Below are 24,609 nucleotides of genomic sequence, written 5' to 3'. Positions count from 1 at the left end.
ATTATATTTTTTATAATATGTGTTAAAGCTCATCTCAGCATCAAATACCAAGCGTTTATACACCAAGCATGAAAAGTGACATGTCAAAGGGTGAACCTTTAGACTTCAGTAATGAAGCTGTGAGGTAAGACATTTGATGAAATGTCCTGCACAAATTAGTTCTTTAATAAAAAAAACAAAAAACTATCCAATGGAGAATCCTAAACTTCACAAGTGAATCAGTGATGTTATATATCTGGCAACCCAACCTATTTCATGCAGTTGAAGTTAGAAATGATATCGCAAATGATTATGTAATTTGAAATTTGTTTTAAAGCTCATCTCAGCATCAAAGACCAAGTGTTCATTTACCAAACATGGACAGTGAAATATCAGAGGAAGAACCATTAGACTTCATTGATGAAGCTGTGGGGTAAGACATTTGGTAAAGTTTCCTCTACAAATGAGTTCTTCACTCAAACTATCCAATACAAAAACTAAATGTCATTATTGATACAGTTGTATGATGTAACTTTACATCATACAACGGGCAACTTTACCTATTTCATGCAATTTGATTGTTAGAACCAATCAAATCAATGTTTTTGTATTTTGTGTTTAAAGCTCATCTCAGCATGAAAGACCAATTGTGCATTCACCAAGCATGAAAAGTGACATGTCAAAGGGTGAACCTTTAGACTTCAGTGTTGAAGCTGTGAGGTAAGACATTTGATGTAATGTCCTGCACAAATTAGTTCTTTAATAAAAAACACAAAAACTATCCAATGGAGAATCCTAAACTTCATAAGTGAATCAGTGATGTTATATATCTGGCAACCCAACCTATTTCATGAAGTTGTAGTTTTAGAAATTATATTGCAAATTGTTATATTTTTTATAATTTGTGTTAAAGCTCATCTCAACATCAAAGACAGAGCGTTCATTCACCAAACATGGACAGTAAAATATCAGAGGATGAACTATTAGACTTCAGTGATGAAGCTGTGGGGTAAGACATTTGATAAAATGTTCTGTACAAATGAGTTCTTCACTCAAATAAACTATGCAATAGAAAAACTCTAAAAGTCATAAGTGATACAGTAGTATAATAGGCAACCTTACCTATTTCATGCCATTGGAGTGTTAGAAATATTGAAATAAATGATTTTGTATTCTGTGTTTAAAGCTCATCTCAGCACGAAAGACCAATCTTACATTCACCAAGCATGAAAAGTGACATGTCAAAGGGTGAACCTTTAGACTTCAGTGATGAAGCTGTGGGGTAAGACATTTGATAAAATGACATGCACAAATTAGTTCTCTAATAATAATAATAATAATAAAATATATCCTATGTAGAATCCTAAACTTCATAAGTGAATCAGTTATGTTACATATCTGGCAACCCAATCTATTTCATGAAGTTGTAGTTTTAGAAATTATATTGCTAAATATATTTTTTTATAATTTGTGTTAAAGCTCATCTCAACATCAAAGACCAAGCGTTTATTCACCAAGCATGAAAAGGGAAATATCAGAGGATGAACCATTAGACTTCAGTGATGAAATTGTGCGGCAAGACATTTGGTAAAATTTCCTGTACAAATTAGTTCTTCACTCAAACAAAGTATGCAATAGAGAAACTCTAAACGTCATTAGTGATACAGTAGTATGATTTATTGGGCAACTTTACCTATTTCATGCTATTGGAGTGTTAGAAATAATCAAATAAATGTTTTTGTATTTTGTGTTTAAAGCTCATCTCATCATGAAAGACCAATCGTACATTCACCAAGCATGAAAAGTGACATGTCAAAGGGTGAACCTTTAGACTTCAGTGATGAATCTGTGGGGTAAGACATTTCATAAAATGTCCTGCACAAATAAGTTATTTAATAATAATGAAAAACTATGCAATGGAGAATCCTAAACTTCATAAGTGAATCAGTTATGTTACATATCTGGCACCCCAATCTATTTCATGAAATTGTAGTTTTAGAAATTATATTGCAAATGATTATATTTTTTATAATATGTGTTAAAGCTCATCTCAGCATCAAATACCAAGCGTTTATACACCAAGCATGAAAAGTGACATGTCAAAGGGTGAACCTTTAGACTTCAGTGATGAAGCTGTGAGGTAAGACATTTGATGAAATGTCCTGCACAAATTAGTTCTTTAATAAAAAAACAAAAACTATCCAATGGAGAATCCTAAACTTCACAAGTGAATCAGTGATGTTATATATCTGGCAACCCAACCTATTTAATGCAGTTGAAGTTAGAAATGATATTGCAAATGATTATGTAATTTGAAATTTGTTTTAAAGCTCATCTCAGCATCAAAGACCGAGCGTTCATTCACCAAGCATGAAAAGTGACATGTCAAAGGGTGAACCTTTAGACTTCAGTGATGAAGCTGTGGGGTAAGACATTTGATAAAATTTCCCGCACAGATTAGTTCTTTACTTAAACAAATATCCAACAGAGAAACTTCAAACTTCATAAATGAAATAGTCATGTGATATATCTGGCAACATTAGATTTTTCACACAATTGTAGTTTTACAGATTAAGCAATTATGCATTTCGTAATTTGTTTTAAAGCTCATCTTAGCATCAAAGACCAATCCTTTATTCAATGAGCATAGAAAGTGCCAGTGGGACGAAGTAAAAACGTAACATCAAAGTAGTGTTTTCAGGTATACCTAATTAATAATAACATAACCAAAATATAGTTTTCATAGGAAATATGCACTGCTCTTTGTCTTGTTGTTTTATGTGTCCAGTTTGGTAGTGTAGCATTAAGACTAGCTGCCTTAACGTCAAAGAGAACCCAACAGATTTACTTACACAAATGGAGCATTCTTGCTTTCGCTATTATCCTCTGCTCGATATATATGCAAAAGACTTTATTAGATATTGTTTTGGGATCACTTTAAGTTCAATGGACACAGAAACGGAAAGGTTATATAGAAAGAAAGAAAGAAAAAAAGAAAGAAAAAAAGAAAGAAAGAAAGAAAGAAAGAAAGAAAGAAAATTTAGATAAAAGCAAAAAAGAGAGTAGATAAAATCCTCAGTCTGCTTCTACACCTGCAGAGACATATACAAAAAGGACAGCAAATCATTCAATATCATATTTTCTCACAACAAATGATAGGAGTAAACCTGCTGGAAATGCTGGAATTCTGTTGCAAAACAGATTCACTCCGCTCCAAGATGTGAACCAGGATGATCTCTACAACTATCAAAGGTATGTCAACAATATTCGCTCTAAGCTACTAGAGAAAAGACATGCCACAGGGCCAAGGACCCTGATATTATGCAATTGATCTGTAAGTGGGATTAAACATTTCTGTAACAAGAAAAACACAGAGGTGTTGATTTATAACCCTTTGAACTATGGCCTGGTGTCTGATGTATCAGACATCCTTCCAAGGATCTTGAAAGAACGCCCGGCCCTGGAAAAACTCATAATACAAGCTGAAGCCCTGGGCGACGTCACCTGGATAAGAAAATCAGTACTGAAAGAGGATTACATTCGTCTGTTGAACTTAGTTGATGGCCTTAATGTTAAGGTAATTCTCAGCGGCCCTCACGTGCTCGTTAATTGTAGAGATGAGATTTTTCCAGAGTTCGGATGCTAAACAAATGGCTTGAAAAAACATGCAAACAAACAACTGTAACCTTCATAGACAACTTTAACATCGGAAAGGAGACATCTGTTCAACAGAGATGGTTTCTCTCTAAATAGGTCAGGTGCAAAACAGCTGATTTCAAACATCTTCTATTCTGTGAACCATGCACCATCAGCTTTGTCCCAAAACAAAGCTCAACCAGTGCCAAAACAAATGATAAGCCGAGTACAGCCCGAACAAGCCAAGATAAAGATGGCCAGAAAGATGACACAGAAAGAGGCTACGTCAGAACTACAGGAGGATTCATCCCAGATCTCAGCAAGACAAAGAGAGGACCAAGAACCTCCATCATCACGAACACCGGTCCAGACTGTACCCACCTCACCTTCTTTTTCACAAAGCCCAGAAGTTCCTTTTCTGGAATTTTCTCGCAACATGAACAAAGTATTTAAGATTTGCCTACAGTTGACATCCTCTCCACATAGCGATTCTAACAACAGCAGCTCTGTGACTAAATTCGCATTTTCCAAAGGCCGCAGAGCCCCAGATCCTCCTCTACGTATCATGGAACATGCCTGTCCTCAGGACTTTCAGATAACTTCTCTGTCATAAACACCGGGCCCTGGCTGCACATTTATCAGACATGGCAGTTTCCAGCATCAGCTTGGGCCTTTTGCCGGAGATTATGGAATATCTGTGATGATGCGTGGCAGAAAAAAGAAAAACAAAAGGATAAACAGGAAGAAATACTTGAAAGTCATAAACTGTCAGATGCAACCTGCCACAGAGACATCATCAACCACTAAGTCATATAAACTGGGTTTATTAAACATTAGATCTCTGTCAGGAAAATCCCTTTTAACTAATGACTTCATTATTGACAAGAATCTTGATGTTATGTTTTTAACAGAAACATGGTTACATGAATCTAATGAAGCAGTCATTCTGTTGGAGTCAACTCCTCCCAATTACAATTTTCCTTGTGAGAGCAGACAGCAAAGGAAAGGTGGAGGAGTGGCAACATTGTTTAATGATTCACTAAAGTGTAACAAAGTGTTTTTGGGAAAATTAGACTCTTTTGAACATTTGGCTCTCCAGGTAAAGAGCCCGGTACGAACTATGTTTCTCAATGTTTACAGGCCTCCTAAGTCCACATCAAACTTTTTTAATAATTTTAGTGACCTGCTGTCTGTGATATGCGTTGATTATGACTGTTTAATTATTGTTGGACACTTCAACTTTCACGTTGACAACCTTGAAGACAGAGGTGCAAAAGAACTGTGTGACACACTTAGAAACTTTGGTTTAACTCAGCATGTTAAACAGCCGACAAACAAACAGGGACATATTTTAGACTTGATTATCACTAAAGGTCTAAAGATTCCTAAGGTCAATGTAACTGATGTTGCCCTATCCGATCACTTTTCTGTTACCTTTGAAAGCATAATTACCAGTGACTCATTTAGCCAAAGGGACATCGTAAGATGTCCCAGTTAGAAGTGAAAAAAGGGAGTGTCGAAAAGCTGAACGCAAGTGGAGAAAGAACAGACTTCAGGTTCACTATGACATCTATAAAGAGAGACTTTACAGATATAACTTACAATTGAAAAATGCAAGAGAATCTTTCTTCTCTGAGAAAAACATGAATAATGCTCATGCCTTATTTGCTACAGTCGAAAGATTAACAAATTCTCCTGTATCTGTGGCTTCCGAACTCCACTCCACCAGGGCCTGCAATGAATTTGCTAACTTCTTTACTGAGAAGATCCTAAAAATTAGAGGATCACTTTGTACTTCCATATCAACTCCAGAACCAAAGCTGTATCCAACTGAAACTTATCCAGACAAAATGTCCCAATTCAGCCCCGGAAAACAAAACTTGCCAAATCCGGTCGGGAGAAGGGCGAAAACATCGTTTCCACCAACGAAAGCCTTCAGAGCCATTCTCTGATGTTCTTTTAATGAAACAATATTAGGTAGATTGGACAACACGGAAGAAATAGCAGCATCAATGTTAACGCTTGCTTCCTCAAAGCGAGCCGACATTGTTTTTTTTTCACGGTCGCTTCTCCACTACGTCACATCTATGAAACTCCAGCCCTGCGTCCTTATTGGCTAGACAATAAAATTGGTTGGAGAAATCACTCTCTATGGGAGAGATCCCAGATGTATGTGAGTGAAGCTAGGCGGAGCGACATACATCTGGCGAGAGTCAGGTTATGATTTCAACCCTGGTAACAGTAAAAAGAGTATGAACAGACTAAACAGTATTTCACTCAACTAATGATACATCTTGAGGAATGGAGAGCTGGAAATATGTCACATTATTTTATTGTCCAGTATTTTCCCTTAAGAATGATCACTAAACATCTTTATGGAGAGAAAATGGACTCAGAACATCTTTGTATGTGTAATACTGGATTTGTAACTTGTATAAACCTGTTTGTGTATAACTTTGGGTAATTGTATGTGTAAAGCAGGATTTGTAAATAATAAAACACATCTTGTGAGTAACTTTGGGTACTTGCAAATGTCTGCTCAAATCCACACACATATACAAAAAAAAATAATAAAAGATATAGGCACGCACACAATCAGAAGTTACACACACAAGTGTGTATATATTTGCACAAACTGCCTTTAGTGTGACTGTGTGTACATGACACAGCACCTTTTCCAACATGTTTAAGTTGTTACAACAAAACAAAGAACACAACAGCAGTGTCATGCTTGCAGTCAGGTGTAAAACTATTCAGATATACATTGCTGTTTTTCCAGATTGCATTGTATTTATGTATATTTTTCCACCTAAGATGAATATAACAAAGTACATATAGGCCTATCTTATAAAGAAGAATAGCTAAGATATCCTTTTTCCACCCAAAAATATATTTGCCGCTTCAGCAAGAGGCAGATAACATTAGACCCTGAAGAAAAATTAGATGGCTCAGCTTTCCAACAGTATTTAAACGCACCATGCACGCACAAATCTGACGCATGAAATGAGTCTCAAAGCCTCTCTTGCTGTTGTAAAATGATTTAGGCATAGGGGTATGTTTTTATGTGTATATTAGAAAATTTGTGCAAACATATACACACTTGTGTGTGTAATTTGTGACTGTGCGTGTGCATATTTTGTATTCATAGTTTTTTAGTATTTGTTTGTGGATTTGAGCAGAAATTTGCAAGTACCCAAATTTACACACAAAATGTGTTTTATGGTTTACAAATCATGCTTCAAAAATACAAGTACCCAAAGCTACACACAACCAGGTTTACACAGGTTACCAATCCAGTATTACACACACAACGACATATTATGAGTCCATTATCTCTCCATATATATTTGTCTCAATAAATGTGAACCAAAACAGTTTATGCTTTTTCTGTGCCTGCAGTGTTCCTAATGAAACTCAATCTAAAAAAGCCAGGACAGCTAATAAAGGTGAGCATGACTTTATATCACAAAAGATTAAAGTACTTAAAACAATTAATTGTCCATTGGGTGTACTATGAAGTAAGTATTTTAAACAGATTAAACTGTCAGTTTCCAATTAGATTTTTTATTTGTATAGTTTTTTTTTCATTTTAAAGTGTTGCATGGAGTAGAATGTCCATGAGAGAGTAAAGACCAAGTTGGGTTTTCTTTATTAAATAAAGTGGTAAAGACTCATAACTCTTGTGATACTTTTACCAATTGTTTCCCAAGTCATATCGCTACTGCATTTGACAATAATTGATTTTTCAAGACAAAAATTTCCAACAGGTAAACATATTACTTTATTGGGTGGATGCTCAGTGTATCTTATCTCTGTTTAGCTAAGTTAAACTTGATAAGAAGAAATATGGATACTTTGCTGTCATTTTTTTCAACATATGCTGTCTGTATTTCATTTATTTTTGAATTGACAGGAACAAATGCCAAGGGTAAAAACAAGCTAAGGAAAGTTATCCTTAAGGAGCTGCATCAATATAAAGATGAGCCAGAACTCTGTGAGATGGTGAAGTTTGATGAAAATGGGAAAAAGGACACAGTCACGTACAAACAATTATTTTCCCAAAATGATACCTCCAAACCCATGCGAACAGTGCTCATGACAGGAGTCCCTGGTATTGGTAAAACATTCCAAAGAACAATGTTCATGATCGACTGGGCAAATGGAAACTCAAACAAGGACATAATGTTCTTAGTGTCCCTTTCTTTCACTGAACTGAATAAACAGAATGATAAAGAAACAAGTATGAAGTCTCTACTTAAGGACTTTTTCAGTAAAAAAAAATTAGTAGTCTCCATCGAAGACAAGGATAAAATATGTTTTATTCTTGATGACCTGGAAAAATGCAGACTTCCCCTTGACTTTAAAAACAGCAAGGAACTGAAAGACTTGAAGGAACCTGCTTCAATGGATGTGCTGCTAACAAATCTGATCAAAGGAAACTTGCTTCCTAATGCTCATCTTTGGATAATTTCTCGACCAAAAGGAGTTGACAAGATCCCTTCTGAATATATCCAGAAAACTGTTCAATGTCAAGGTATGAATATCTGTTTAATAAGCTATACTTAGTATTACTTGTTTACAAAGTAGGATTTTTTGTTGTATTTAACCAGGAGGTATATGATTTCATAATACTATTTTTATTACTCTTCTCTGTTTTGTTAGAAACTTCTGAGCGATTGAAGAAGTTAGAATCAAGACTGAAAGAAAGATTCCTGTATGCAGTCTTTGACAACAAAGATGAAGTCAGTCATCCTAACCAGAAAAACACTGAACACATCATTAGAAGAGAAAATGGCTCTGAAGTAGAAGAAAGTAACAAAAAGTTTGAAAAAGTGAATGTGCTTTCTGAGATCTTCAAAGATGGGAAAGTAAAGAAACCTAGAATGGTGCTGACTATTGGAGAAGCTGGCATAGGAAAATCTTTTCACATGCAAAAATGTATAAACGACTGGGCTAAAAATGATAAGTCACTGCCATTTTCCCCCTGGTTTAAAGATACCATCTCTGGCAAGACTAAAGATGTTGAACTTTTGTTTGCACTTGACTTCTCAGAGCTCAGCTTTGTAAAAAAGAAATCCATCAGTTTGTTAGGGCTTCTCAACCATTTCTACAAGGAAACCAAAGATTTCATCATCTCTGACTATTCCGAGTTAAACATTTTGTTTCTTTTGGATGGACTTGATAATTATCAGCATTCTTTAAAGTTTGGTTGCAATAGAAATTTGACTGATGTCAGAGAACCAACCACAGTAGATGTGTTACTTGTAAACCTCATCGAAGGAAACCTGCTTCCAAAGGCCAAAGTTTGGATAACCTCCCAGCCTTCAGCTGCTGAGAATCTCCCTGATGACTGTGTTGACAGGATAACAGAAATACGAGGTAAGATCTGCAGATGCACTGGCTTACAATTAGATTGAACTCAAATGTGTTTTTTAATTTCAATTGTCTTTAGCAAAACTACCACCAGTTTTATTTACAACTACATCAAATTATATTAACGTTCAGAAATGAATTTGCTTTGTAACTTTTCAAAATCAGTTTGATTAGAGAATCATTCCAATTCCAAAAGCTATGTATATTACACACATAATATCCAAAGGAAATTTCTATGTGATGCTCTGATTTCTGGATGTAAAAATCAACTCAGAAACCAACACTTGAACTAAATTGTAAAAACTGAAGATTAAGAACTTTTTACTTTCATTGCAATTCTGAATTCAAACAATTTGTCTGTTGCATTTAACCCATCCCTTAAGTAGGAGTGGGCAGAATACAAGGTCTTGCTCAGGGAGCTATAGTGGTAGTCTGAGGGATCAAACTGGGTATTTGCAGCCTTCTCAGAGTGCAAGCACATTGCTCTAACCTCTTGCCCGACTAGGGCGACTGTGGCTTGATGGGTTGAGTAGTCGTTTCGTAATCGGAAGGTTGTGGGTTAGATTCAGACTTCCCCTTGTCACATGTCAATGTGCCCCTGGGCAAGGCACTTAACTCCAAGTTGCCTACCGAGCTGCGTACCGGTGTATAAATGTGTGTGCAATTGGGTGAATGTGGCTCTAGTGTACAGCGCTTTGAGTGGTCAATGACTGTAAAAGCGCTATATAAGTTTAGTCCATTTATCATTTACCATTTAGACCACTACTCACCAGAGAAGAGAGAGCTGCCTGATAGTGAATACTAATGTCATTAATTACATATATTATAACACTATAGCTACTCCCTACAGACAAACTATAACATCCATCCATCTGTCCATTTTCTGACCTGCTTAATCCCTCATGGAGTTGCGGGGGTTGATGGTGCCTATCTCCAGCGTTCACTGGACAAGAGGCAGGGTACACCCTGGACAGGTCGCCAGTCTGTCGCAGGGCAACACAGAGACAAGCAGGACAAACAACCATTCACGCACACACTCACACCTAAGGACAATTTAGAGAAACCAATTAACCTAACAGTCATGTTTTTGGACTGTGGGAGAAAGTGCAAACTATAACAGAGAAACAGAAACAGCTCAAAACAAAGATGGACACACAAAAACACAATACAGATTCTGCTCCACAATGGATTAGAGAAACAACAAATAAGACCTCAAAACTATGTTAAATAAAGCTGATTAAAAGCCTGAAGGTGTGTTCACACTGAACACGAATCTGGTGGCCCAAGCGATAGCTTAACATGTTATCCCTTTGTACAGGTGCAACACAGGAGTGATGCAACACCATGAGATGCAAAGCACGGCAACAGGTGCATTTCTAGCAATGCAAGCGGCATGATTTTGGTGATTAAAGCGAAGCCAGAGCGACACTACACCTGCAATGGATGCAAAGCGAAAATGGATGGAGTTGAAAAATCTGAACTTTTGTGTCTTGTCGCGTTGCAAAAAACAATCAAAAACTAGATGTGACTGTGATGTGTGGTGAATGACTGAAGCGGAAAAGAAGCTGTTTTCGTTCAATATGGTAGACATGCTGATAGTGGCGGTTGGCCTGAGTTGTATGATTACAGCAGGTAACAAGCCAGAAGTACAGCAGTACAATGGCGTTATCTAGTGACGCTTTCACTTAATTGCCTCTCCAGTTTCCTCACTTACTCTTCTCCAGGCTTGGTCCTTTCTGGACTTGTCTCTGTAGTAATAATTGGTTGTGACATACAATTCAAGCTGACCGCAGTGAGTGAGGAGACTGGAATGGCAGGTAAGTGAAAGCGTCGCTAGATAGCGCCATTGCACTGCTGTATTTCTGCCTTGTCACCTGCTGTGCGAAGTGCCGGCGATGTCAGGTGAGCATCAGCGTGGAAAAGTGTTGTTTTTGTCGACGAAATCGTGTTTGATGTGAATGCACCTTAAGAAAAAAACAGACGTTTCTGATTGACAATGTGTATCAGCATCCTAAAAAAAGCTCCAAGTGTCCAGTAATCCTTTTCAAATCTGTTATATTCAAATGCTTCTGATTAAACCCTTCACAACTAGAGTCTAGTAATCTATCCTGTCTCAGAAAAGTCCAGAAATTTGCGTCTAAAATGTGTTAAAGGTGCCAATTAACATACATTAAGTAAAGATCTACACCGCTACCCTTATGTTTAGAAACAGATATTGCGCTCAAATCTATTTTATTTAAAACTGAATAAAAACCTAACAATTACTAGGGTATTCATAGTTCCTCAGAAGCAGAAAGTAAAGAATTGTATGGCCCGACTTCCATCGGAATATATTTTTTACTTCAAAGTCATGTATTTCCTTCTATTTTGAAAATTCTTGTTTCAAGATGGTCATATAGGCCCTCCTTCTTTGATTAACATCTCTTTTGACCAGCTGTGTTGATCCACAGTTTCTTCAGAATGAATGTTATTCACCATAGCCCATTTCTTCTCAAAACCCTCCCTCCTCTTGTTTCAACTTACATTGCTCGGACCAGTTAGTTTAGACGCTCCTTGCGACATGTGGTATTGCAGCCAGTGAAATTACCGTCATGTTGATGTATGGTTTGTGGGGCACGGACACTTACAACGCCATAGCAACACCATGTGTAAATCTCATCCAGTTGCTGAGCTCTTGGAACATTATTGTGTGCAATTGATGTACATTTTCCCCAGGAAATATGTGTAAAGCTTCTGGGAAGACCCAAATAGCAACAGAAGAAGCGGTGGAGTTAATCACAGTAGTGACAATGTTATTTTTCTGATTACTTATCAGGGAAGTTTTGGTGGGTCGCCTAGACATACCTACAGCAAAACAGGTCTAGAATAGTAATTCTTTATTATATTGCATTCAAATTTAAACCTGTCACACAAAAGACTCTTTTGGCTCCCTTATTTTTCAGCTAGAATATCCTTGCATCAGCCTGCAGTTGAATGTCGACAATGAAAACAAGAAAAAAAGAGCAAAAAGATTAACAGTTTGTGCATATTCCAACTTCAGCAACTAAAAACACCATTCTGGACTTCTAAGTTTAAACATTTAAAGTGTTACCTTCACAGAAACACCAAACTTTTGCCTCTTTGCCTTTTTTTTTTTGGAGTTTTCGGAATTTTGCGTGCACCAGTTAGGGGGTTAATTTTTGTACCTTACCTCCATCCAAGATAAAAATGTAGAAAGGGGAGCCAAACTCAAAATCAGGACCACCTTTGTGTACAGTCAACTTTACCAGCACCTGACAGCTGTTACAGCAGAAAAAAGAGAAGACCTTCCTTGATGTTAGACCTATTGCTGTTCCAACTATGACAGAAGCGGACTGAGAGTATGTAAGTGTGTGGTTCAAGCTTCAGGATGTCCAGGCTGGTTTGACAGTTGGGGTTTTCAGCACCAGCTGCTTTAGATCGGCACTCCTTTAAGGATGGAATAAAGAAAGGCTGTTCCTTGTCGTACAGGCAGTTGCACAGCAGGTAACAAGCCAGAAGTACAGCAGTACAATGGCATTATCTAGTGACCCTTTCACTTAATTGCCTCTCCAGTTTCCTCACTTACTCTTCTCCAGGCTTGGTCCTTTCTGGACTTGTCTCGGTAGTAATAATTGGTTGAGACATAAAATTTAAGCTGACCGCAGACCGCCACTATCAGCTTGTCTTTCATATTGAATGAAAACTGCTTTGTCTCTGCTGTAGTCCTTCACCCCAAGTCACAGCCACATCCAGTTCCTGTTTGATTGTCGTGACAATACACAAAAGTTTCGATTTTTCAACTCCAGCCTCTGTCTCTTCACATCCATCGCAAGTGTTTTGTCGCTCTGGCTTCGCTTTAATCACCAAAATCACGCCTTTTGTATTACTAGATACAAAAGGTATTGCTAGGTATTGCTAGGTATGCGTCAGTTGCCTCACTTTGCGTCACATCGTTCCTGTGTTACACCTGTGCGTAGGGACAATGGGCTCCACAACGTTGAGCTCTTATACGTATAAGAGCTCAACATATAAGACGTATAAGTCATGTATAAGAGCTCAACATTTGACATGCACAAATTTTGCCAGTCGCTTGGCTGGAGGAGGGCAAGTGACTGTATCTTCATCTTATACGTTCCATTGAAAATTAATGGAGAGGGAGCAATGTTGCTGCCTGTGTTTCAAGCCCAAAACATGTAAATCTATCACTCGGGCTGCCACGCACCTTAAGAGTTAATTTCCAGGGCAACTAATCAGACTTGATTACATGTATCAAGAATTAATACAATTGCACTGCATATACACTACTGTTTGCCAGGGAATGAATGGGAATACAACATCTTGTGTCAAAGTTCTCTTTTGAAAGTATTCCAAAATGATAATTGAGTCTCAGTTCGGCCACAAAGTGGTAGAAGTCACCTTGTTGTTGATGCTCTGTTGTTGAGCACTCTATCTTTCTAGCACTCACTAGCAGAAGGAAAGCCATGGTGCGTCTTCTAATTGGTGCTCTTTCTGTGTGTTAAAAGTTCTTCTCTGCACAGAAACACGCAGCTGTGGAGCGTACTTTGCAGGGTAAATTGATTATTTTAAAGACATGCCTGTAAGCCATGCTGCTTACATTATGCTCACAGTGTATTTTCTCCATAAGAAAGAACATAAATCACAGAACTACAGAAATAATAAGACACAACGTAACAAAACCAGATCTAACAGAAACACAAATGAGGATCAAGGGACAGATCTAATAACAGAAGTAATCTAAAACAGAAGCTGAATCTAATAATCAAGAATGTCTGAAACCTAATGTTGACAGGATGTGAATTAAAGGAAGACAAACGTAAAACGTATTTAACAGAACAACTAAATTAATATTAGACCTAACTAATAACAGAAAACTAAAAAGGCAATAAACAAGAGGATCTAGGGATAAACAATAAACAGAATAAAAAACAGACTTTACCCACTGCTAGACCATGACTTATGTTGCATTTACATCCAGTCATCCTCTTGTCATCTCAGACTTTTTGTAATGAACCGGAAGCTGGACCCAAGATTCACCACAACAGGTCAGTGACGTTCTTATAAAGTTTATTTAAAAACAGGAGACGCAGGCGTCGCCTCTCAGGGTTTGCGGCTCACGCTCGTTGGGGAACCTCCTGGAGGTAGAGGCAATGGTTAAGGCTCAGCACAACAGGTGAATGTGTAATGAACGGGGACAGATGGACCCAGAATTCAGACCGACAACAGGAGTGGATGAAAGGAGGATTTATTAACCTCAGACTGGCAGAAAAAGGGATAGACAGGCTCAAAAAACAGTTCCAGTCAGTACATGAGAGCTGAACCCAAAAACAGGCAGGAACAAAGAAAAACTCAGGGAATCCAAAAACACAGGTCCTGGAAAGGCAAAAACTCAGAAAATCCAAAACACAAGTCCGGTCAAGACAAAAACAAGCAGGTAATCCAACAAGCAGGGTAAAACAGGTAAAGAATCAGCTGTCTCAGAATCCACAAAGCAAAATAAGGTCAGGATCAACAGATAGGGAAAAAACCCACTGGATACAACTCACCAAGTAAGCTCATGAGAGGATCTGGCACTGATGTTGGGTCTGGGAGCTGGTTAAGTAGTGGTAGATACAGGTGGAGCATGTTAGAACTAATTGCAGCAGGGGTGGAGATGAGCAGGTGTGTGGAGTAAGTAATCAGAGCCAACATCAGTACCGAGATCCCAACAGAACTGAGAAAACAAATGAACTGCACAGAAATAATACTGAAAACAATGACAGATATCAAACACCAACAGTACCTAAACTAAAAACAGAACTCAAACTATGACAGAATGATGAAAACCTTGCAGAGTAACTAACATTATAATAAGGAGAGCCGGGCAATTCGGAAACGCTTCTCTGAGAGCTGGACCCGTCCGCAGGTGAGCAAGGCTGGGGCCGTTGAGCGTCTGGAAGGCAGTGAGTCCGAATGGGGCTTTCCGAGAGGGGTTTGTCCAAGGGCAATCAAGGTCCGGTAACGGGGAATCCAGCAATCCAAACGAAGCACAGGGAGAGGAGAATCCGAGCGGGGGGGTCCAGGTCCAAATCCAAATCCGGTACACAAGAAGGCAGTCCAAGGGTAGGGATTCCAGGAGACGGGGGACCAGGCAGACAGACACAGGCTGGGAACAGGCAGGCTCACATAACAGGTAACAGGTCGGAGTCGGATAACAAACAGGCTTAGTCAAAAAATGCTGGAAGGTTCTTATTGTGAAGCTCAAGACAATCTGGCACTGGAGGCTGAAACTGACTGGGCCTTTATGCAGCTGGAAACAGGTGGAGCCAGTAAAGGTTAATTACAGAGGGGTGAAGAATGAATAGCTGCTGATAGAGAGAATGGACAGCTCCAGTGCCAGGATCATTACACTTTTGATAAATTAATTGAATAAAACACAACTTTCAAAATAGCAGGTTTGGCACAATCAACAATAAGTACTAAAATAAACCGTGAATTCCTATTCCCAGCAAAGAAAAGCTAGATTCTTTGATCTGTTTTATATGGCATGAAGGCCCACATGTGCAGTCAGGCCTTAAAGTAATAACTGCACATTAACCAAACTCAACTCATGTTTTGAAGAGCACCCATATAGGGAGGACGAACTCTGACATAATCAAAAATAAATATATAATTAAAGAAAGAAATACATGCTCAATAAATATATAATCTTAAAACAGTGTTTTAAGTGCAATTTTAGAAAAAACAAGCACAATTTTATATTTTGTAACATATATCCTTGTCACACAGTAACCGCTACAAATTTTTATTTGATAGACTTTTATTGTGTTTAATTTGTTTTTATATTTTTACAAAACAATATCCAAAAGAAATGTAAGTGAAAATTATTTTAATCTGTATTCTTTTTGTTTTTATTATTTTCAGAAAAACCTGATCTAAGAAGTCATAAACATCTCAAGATTCAACTAAAAGATCAATTTACCCGTGTTTCTGAAGGGATTGATAGGCAGAAGACCTCAGCTCTTCTCAATGAGGTCTTCACTGACCTTTACATCATAGAGGGGGAAGGAGCTCAAAATGAAGCCATGGAGGTTCAGGATGCAAAGTTCAAAATAGTAAAGGAAGAAACAATTATCAAATACTGTGACATTTTCAAACCTGACACTGGTAATCAAAATGTTAAAACTGTGCTTACCACTGGAGTGGCAGGTATAGGAAAGACCTTTGCCTCAATGAAGTACATTCTTGACTGGGCAGAGGGCAAAGCAGCAGAAAACATTTTTTTCATTTTTCCACTTGCTTTCCGAGAGCTGAATCTGAGAACGGGGAAAGAACACAGTTTAGAAGATCTGATTCATCAGTTCTATCCAGCGATGAAAACCTCTGAAATAACTGACTATGACAAATACGAGATTCTGATTGTTCTGGATGGTTATGATGAATGTCGTCTGGATCTTGACTTCAGCGAAACAAATTACTGGGAAGATGTCAAAACACCAACCTCAGTAAATGTTCTGCTGTCAAATCTTATCCTGGGAAATCTGCTTTCAAAAGCTCAAGTCTGGGTCACCTCCCGACCTGCAGCATCGAACAACATTCCCCCAGGTAAAGTTGATCGAATGACTGAGGTAAGAGGATTTAATGACGAGCAAAAGGAAAAGTATTTCATGAAGAGATTCAGTGATGAGGAGATGGGTAAAAAAATCCTGTCACATGTGAAGAAATCAAGAAGTCTTTACATAATGTGTCAAATCCCTGTTTTCTGTTGGATTACATCAAGGGTCTTGGAGGACTTTGTTAACAGACAACAAGATGAAGGACTACCAAAAACTCTTACTGACATGTATACACATTTCCTTCTGCTCCAGCGCAGACAGACAAAAGCAAAATATGATGGTCAGTCAAGCTCTAGAATTCAATCATGTGGGGATAAAAGCAATGACGAAACAATTCTATCTTTGGGGAAACTTGCCTTTAAGGGACTAGAGGATAAAACCCTTCTCTTCACTGAAGAAGACCTGAGCAATTGTGGAATTGATGCAACTAAAGCTGCAGTTTTCTCAGGGTTGTTCACTGAGATCAAACGAGAAGACCACGGCCTGTACCAGCAGAAGTTGTTTTGCTTCGTCCATCTAAGCATTCAAGAGTACCTGGCAGCCCTCCATGTCTTCTACTCATTTAGTAACAAAAGGGAAAATGTGTTCATTGAACCTTCCTCAGCAACCTCAGAACTAACTGCCTCAGAGATCTACAAGAAAGCAGTGGACAAGGCTTTTAAGAATAAAAATGGGGACTGGGACATGTTTCTCCGCTTCCTACTGGGTCTCTCTCTGAAAACTAATCAGGATCTTCTTCACAAGCTTTTCAAAATGACTGAATATAATGAAGACACTAAAAAAGAAACAGCGGAGTACATAAAAACAAAGATCAGAGGGAACAACAGTGACCCAGAAAAAAAAATTAATCTTTTCTACTGTCTTAATGAGCTGGATGACCACTCTCTGGTTCAAGAAATAAAAACTTACCTTCAGTCAGAAACAAAACCTTTTGAAAATTTCTCAAATTCACAGTGGTCAGCTTTGACTTTTGTGCTGCTGACATCAGATGAGAAGCTTGAAGTGTTTGATCTTAAGGAGTACCAGAAATCAGAGAAGGTTCTTCTGGAAATGCTGCCAGTGGTCAGAGTCTCAAGAACTACTTTGTAAGTACTTTACAAAAACTGTGTAAGTTATTATTTTCATTCAAGGCACATTAAATATTACTTTCCTTCTGATACTTTTCTAATATGAAGTCCAGTAGTGCTAAGATATACTTTATTAAAAGATGGAAGTTCTTTGTGATCATCTGTCATCACCTGAAGAACATTGTATCCACTATTAATATGACAAAGAAAAAGTGAGCAATTGAATCTGCGCTTATTTATAGAAAAGGCTCCTCTTTGCTGTTCCTTGACTGCACCACGTCTCCAGCGCTTTTTCCAGCTCCATATGGATGCAAGCCACTTGGGTGCTGGAGCTCTTCTTTTGTAGTCTGATGATCTGGGCACTTGTAGGCTGGTTAGCCATTTTCAAAATTCAGTAGGCATCAGTTGAATTACTCCATGATTGTGAAGAAAGCATTTGCTTTAATTAAAGCATTTTGATAATTACTTAAGTAGTAGCGCTAACATCGTGGTATACACGGATCATAACCTGCTTAGGTTCATGTACTCGTTAAAATATCTAAATCCTTCAGAAGGGTTTATTTGGTGTCATGTCTGCCCACTTGTTACAGTGTTTAGCCAGGTTGTAACACTGTAAATAAAAACAATGAAATTTCAGAGCTTCTTTTGAACCCCTTCTTTGAAGGTCATAAGGGACAGTAAGATTTTCCAGATCCAGTTCATTCTTGAACACTTTCTTTTAAACGAGCTATGAGTAAGATATCTACTGTAAAATTAGCCTAATTCATTCTCATTTGTCACCTGGGATGGATGTAACATTCACTGAAAACAATCAGTTCTTTTCTCACTGACGTCTTTCTCAATTTTTTTCCCCTTTCAAACCAAAAGGGTTTGGTCCTGAACTACTTAAGTTCAAAGTGTAGCCAATGTTTACTTCCTGGTTCCTGAGCCAATCATATGAGAGTTCCCAGGGTTCCCAAAACAGAGTGCAGCATTTAATATATCATTTTAGCAAAATAGCATCAGCCTGCAAATATGGCTGGTAACTCCCATATTCCGAATCTTTACATCCCCTGTTTCATCGCATAGAAACTAAAAGCAAACATTAAACACAGTTGGACTACAAAGTTGAACTAATAATGTTTCAGTAAAAACAGTTTAACTAGAACAGTCAAAGGCAATCCTAAACAAATGTGTTTTTAATGTTGATTTAAAGGAACTCAGGCTTTCAGCACTTTTACAGTTTACTGGAAGTTTGTTCCAGATAAGCGGAGCATAGGAACTAAATGCTGCTTCTCCGTGTTTAGTTCTGGTTCTAGGTATGCAGAGTAGGCTGGAGCCAGAAGACCTGAGTGGTCTGGATGGTTGATACACTGATAACAAGTCTGTGATGTATTTAGGTACTAAGCCATTCAGGGATTTATAGACTAACAGAAGTATTTAAAGTCTATTCTCTGAGATACAGGGAGCCAGTGTAAGCACTTTAGAACTGGGGTGATGTGCTCTACTTTCTTAGTATTAGTGAGGACACTGGCAGCATCGTTCCGGATGCAGCTGTCTGGTCCACTTTTTTTTGCAGGCCTGTGAAAACACCTTTGCAGTAATCAATTTGATGCATGGAAGTGTTTTTCCAGATCCTGCTGAGACATTAGTCCTTTAATCCTGGAAATGTTTTTCAGGTGACAGAAAGCTGACCTTGTAACTGTCTTTAGGTGCTTTTGGAGGTTCAGGTCTGAGTCCATCACTACGCCCAGATTTCGGGCCTGATCAGTGGTTTCTAGCTGAAGCAGCTGAAGTTGTGAGCTAACGTTTGATCTCTCTTCTATTGGTCCAAAAATTATTACTTCAGTTGAATGAATCTAATGAAGGGGGACTTTATTCCTTTTCTGTGATGCTTCTTCATCGTTTTAGATGAGAATTGCATGTGGTTTAGATAAATTACAATTTAATTCTTTTTCTAGATCACAGATGTTCTGCTGGGGTTGATTATGGATCTTTTTACAGGCTGAGCTGGTGTGAGCTTTCTGAAGAATCTTGTCGAAGTCTGACGTCCTCAGTGCTCAGCTATCAATCCTCAAATCTCTCAGAGTTGGACCTGAGTCATAACGATCTGTTGGATGCTGGAGTGATGCACATCGCTGATGGGCTTAAAAATATAAACTGTAAACTTGAAATCCTCAAGTAAGTTTGGTTTAGCTTTCTTTAAGAAAAAGTACAAAATGTATCACTGCATTTGAATCAATCATTTTGTCAATTAGTTTGTTCCAAGAGATAAGGCCTTTCTACTTTAAGTCTTCACAGTCTTTTTGAGTTAAGTGGCTTAACATATAATGAAATATTCCAATGAATGTTGTCAGGGACTGTGCTCGGAATATCATTTAAATTGAGAGATGATCAACCCATGTCAAAATAATTTAAAATGTCTCAAGAAAGACTGAAAGACTTTTGCTGACCATGAAAGCGAAAGAAACCAGTGAAGATTGAGTGAAGATTCCACATAGTTTAAATACACAGGAAGGTGAGGAGAAAATTAAGGCATAGCACAGCTAAAGGTAATCGGATGAGAAATGAGCAACAGGTGAGAACAAGGAGTGCAGAGGAAGAGGAAGAATGATTGACAAGAGCAGGCAGGGACAACATGGGAAATAACCCAATAAACAGGAATGAACCAAGACCCTAATCAGCAATGAATGAACTAAAATCCACAAATTTGTCCACAAAAGTAAGAACTAAAATATAAAACTTAAGGATAATAAACTAGAAAGAAGTAGAGATTACGCATGCACAAAATAAAATCAATACACAAACACCGGGAGATTGTGACAGAAAGAGGCTTTATTAATACAGTTTTAATACAGCACAACGATTAAAAGGTAAAATTGCAGTTCAAAACATTAGAATGGTATGAATATTTTTAATAATTTGGTCAGAAATATGTTTTTATTGCTTATAATTTTGATCATTATGGCTTACAGATAATGCAAAGACAAGGTCCCAGAAAATTAGAATACTACTTAAGATATTAAAAAAGACTTTTCAAACACAAATTCCAAGCTTGCAAAAAGTATGTTCACAGCTGTGAGCTCAATACTTTGGGCCTCCTTTTGCACAAATTACTGCATCAACAAGCTGTGGCCTTGAGAGGATTGTCAAAGAAAATCCCATCAAAACTTTCGGGGAGCTTCAGAGGGAGTGGACCGAGGCTGGAGTCAGCACATCAAGTGGCAGTTTGCACTACGTATGTCATATTCCTTGTGTCAGGCCACTATACAACCACAGACAATGTCAAAAGACTCTTACTGGGGCCCATTGAGAATCCATGAGGTTTTGTTAAGAAGACGAGAGAAACCAAACCTAACAATGAAGATGCCCTGAAGGACACCATGAAAGCAACCTGGCCTTCCATCCTCAGCAGTGCCACATTCTTGCAGTAATTAATGCTAAAGGACACCCAACAGAGTGCATACAAATGAACATACTTTTCAAAAGCCTAACAATTCTGTTTGAACTACCTTTCATTTATCTTATACAATATTCCAATTTTCTGAGACAATGATCGAATAATGAACAATTTTGTTCATTATTCGTAAACCATAATCATCCGAATTACAAGAACTAAGGCCTTTAAATGTTTCATTCTATGAGTAATAAATCTATACAATATATGAATTTGACTTTCTGAACTGAGTGATGAAAACATATTGAAAACATATTGAACATTCTAACTTTGCTGAGCTACACTTATAATGAAAAATTGATTGTGTGATTGTGTAGGCTGGCAGGTTGTCAGGTGACAGAGAAAGGCTGCTTTTCTCTGGCCAAAGCTATTGAGTCTAACAGAATCTCCTCTCTCAAACACTTGGATCTGAGTTACAATCACCCTGGAGATAATGGGATTAAGGCTCTCTCTGCAATCGTTGAGAATCCAGACAAGAAGCTTGAGAAAGTGTGGTGAGTTAATAAATCAGAAAATACTTTGTTCAATTTATACCTTTATAGAAATACAGCTTAATGTAGAATAAAAGGAATCATGCCTGAATAGAACATTTTTAACAGAAATCAGGTATTTACTTCTATTGCTCGACTTGGCTTAAAATTGTAGATAAATATTATTAGTTCAGGATCTGGTGAATTAAGCTTAATACCTGCATTGTGTCCTAATAAAGATAAAAAAGATGCATTTTTGCAGATCTACCCTTTTCAGCTCCTTCACTTACTCATGATCTTTCTGATAAAAAAATAGTAATGAAATAACATGTGAAGAATGTTTTATGTTTTCCAAAATAAAATGATTAAATCTGTATTTATAATCTGTCTTGTGTACAGCTTTGACCATGGAGGGGCACTTCGGATAAAGCCTGGTTGGAATAAATGTAAGTTGTTTTCTTTTTCCAACATTTCTTTATTTTTTATTAAAAGCTGAAACATGGTTCTCTGACAATAAAGGTTAGAATTTCCTCATTGCCTAACTAGGGGGTAGCCAATAGATAATAATAATGATATTAATGATGTGCCACTAGGATTTTTATAATGTGGCTCAGAACATCAATAAGGATTGAATAAGCCAATTCTGAAAATATTACTGTTTTTTTATTATTGTATTATATAGTTTTACTATGTTTAGGTAAATGCAGTACACATTCTAAGACTGTCAGTGTTTTCTTCAGTTTTCACAAATCTTGTATATTTTTGTTTGACTCTGTATGACTCCTTTGCTCTTTAATTAAACCAAAATACACAGAAACATGTTGCTTTCGTATTTCAGACGGCGCAGATCTTAGGCTTGATGAAAACACTGCAAGCAGACGGCTTGTTCTGACTGAAGAAAACAAAAAAGCAAAAACTGTAGTTAACGTGGAGGAGGCGGTCACACGAGCAAAAAGTGACAAAACATTCAAGAGGACCCAGGTATTCTGTGAAGAAGGCCTGAAGCAGCTTTGTTACTGGGAAGTGGAATGGAAAGGCTATGTGGGGATTGCTGTGGCATATGAAGATGTGGGTAGGACCTGGGACAGCAGTGGTGGCCTGGGATGCAATGATAGGTCCTGGAGTCTGCTCTGCTCCAAGACTGGATACTTTGCCATGCATGAAAAGACAAAAGAAAAAATCAAACTTCCTCCTTGCCAAAAAATAGGTGTGTTTCTGGACTGGGAAGGAGGAACTCTGAGTTACTACAGTGTATCATCAGAGAAACGGAGCCTGATTCACACCTTCAATGCAAAATTCACAGCAGAAGTTTTCCCAGCATTCTGGCTTCAGAAAGGCTCTGTAAGGTTGTGTGACCTTTAAATTCAACAGTGATGGACACATGTTTGAAACAGTGTAAGCGTGGGATAAAATGGGCTTTGAATTGATATGCCTGCATTCCCTTATCTTCTGCTCATTCCTTAAACAAATTGAGTCCCAGCAGCAGTCATTGGACAGAAGACATGATATACATTGAGTGCTATTTCAAATAATGACTTTGTAAAAAAATTATTTAGGCTACAGTTTTTAGATTTAAAAGCCTGAAAGTACCTGACCACTTAGACCTTTCAATTTATATTGAACACATTGATGGAAATGCAGACTGCCACTGAGCAGTAGGCAAGTGGATGCAAAGATCCGATTGTGTAAAACTGTTTTGGAGTAATGAGAAAAAGGCTGCTGTTCTTATTTAAAAGATGTTTAGGCATTATAAAAACCCAATGTAACCTTAAGCTAGATGAAGGTTAGGTTTCCTGCTAGGGCTGCAAACTGTTGAGCTCAAGTTCAAACTTTATTGGAAGTTAAGTTAGCACTAACCTTTCCTGCAGCATCAAAACAATACATTACACTGCAGTAGATTATGCTATTTTACAAATACTGTTAAAACAAGCTTCTGTGTTTTACTTTAAATCAATAATATGAAAGGCTACTGACTAGTTTTTATTACATCTCCATGCACATTTTCAGCTTTAACAAATACAAACTAGTGTTTCTTTTCACTATTTTTTTTAACTTTTAAAATGTTTCAAATTTTACCTTTTTTCTGTATTTTATTATGTCGATAATGAAAAACAGATTTTCTGATTCATAAAACTAATATAGAGTATGTATGTTTTTACCCCTTTTTCTAAGAAAACATGTCTTTAAAAACATATTTTCCTTGACATTTTTAGTATACATTGTTACGCAAGTTTTTTTAATATAATTTAATATTAATTAATGATATGGTGTTTTTATAGAAGAGCTTTACAATTAAAATAATATCATGATTAAACAATTTGATTTCTTTTTGTGTTTGTCTCTATAGTAATAAGATTTTAATTCAGGCTTGTAAATGTAAACACATATGCAATGTATACAATTGTATAGCAAAAGCATTCTACCCCTTGGCATTTTTCATGTTTTATTGCCTTACAACCTGGAATTAAAATGGATCATTTGAGAATTTTTTAATTGTTTTTTTCATTGTGAATCAAACGACAAATCAAAGTAATAGAACATTTCAGTATTTAAAACGGTTCCCTTAGCAAAATGAACATTACATGAACAGTAAAAAAAAAAAAAAAAAAAGCCTCATTGGTTTAGTGAAATGCAAAATCACTAAAAGCTCTGGTGATTGAAAAAGACGAAAAATAGCCACACTGGGGCAAAAAGTGGATGCCATGGAACAATATTCACCAAGGGAGGATTTGGTTCTAATTGGTCTTGAAATTCAACAGCGATCTTATGCTAGAGTTACTGCAAGTGAAGAGACCACAGAGGATGTGCCACAGGAAGAGCTGCAGACTCTGGAACAATTGGTGAACTTTCCTCACAGTAGAAACATAGACATTAAAATAGATACCAAATCTGTCTGTAACACATTACCAAGAAAAATAGACAAGGCGATACCTGCAATTGTTGTAAGATTCATCAGCAGAAAACAAAAATAACCCAATTAATATTCAAAAAAACTCAAAAAGTACCAATGTGTAAATAAATGAACACTGAAGAAA

At 37.4% G+C, this 24,609-nt stretch overlaps 1 protein-coding gene across 1 annotated transcript; it reads left to right on the top strand.

Moving 5' to 3' along the window:
• Positions 1-24,063, top strand: LOC105924138. Its single transcript, XM_036135425.1, has 18 exons — positions 1-124; positions 317-412; positions 604-699; positions 893-988; positions 1,166-1,261; positions 1,459-1,566; positions 1,737-1,832; positions 2,024-2,119; positions 2,310-2,405; positions 3,139-3,231; positions 7,015-7,061; positions 7,529-8,149; positions 8,278-8,994; positions 15,910-17,686; positions 19,652-19,828; positions 21,422-21,598; positions 21,974-22,020; positions 22,413-24,063. Exons 1-18 carry the CDS (start codon positions 69-71, stop codon positions 22,934-22,936), a joined length of 5,016 nt encoding a protein of 1,671 aa, XP_035991318.1. The 5' UTR covers positions 1-68; the 3' UTR covers positions 22,937-24,063.
• The last annotated feature ends 546 nt before the right edge of the window (positions 24,064-24,609 follow it).

This window comes from Fundulus heteroclitus, chromosome 1 (assembly GCF_011125445.2).
Source record: "Fundulus heteroclitus isolate FHET01 chromosome 1, MU-UCD_Fhet_4.1, whole genome shotgun sequence".
Taxonomy (NCBI): domain Eukaryota; kingdom Metazoa; phylum Chordata; class Actinopteri; order Cyprinodontiformes; family Fundulidae; genus Fundulus; species Fundulus heteroclitus.
Note: the sequence above shows the minus strand (reverse complement) of the source record. Positions and strands in the feature narration are given on the sequence as shown.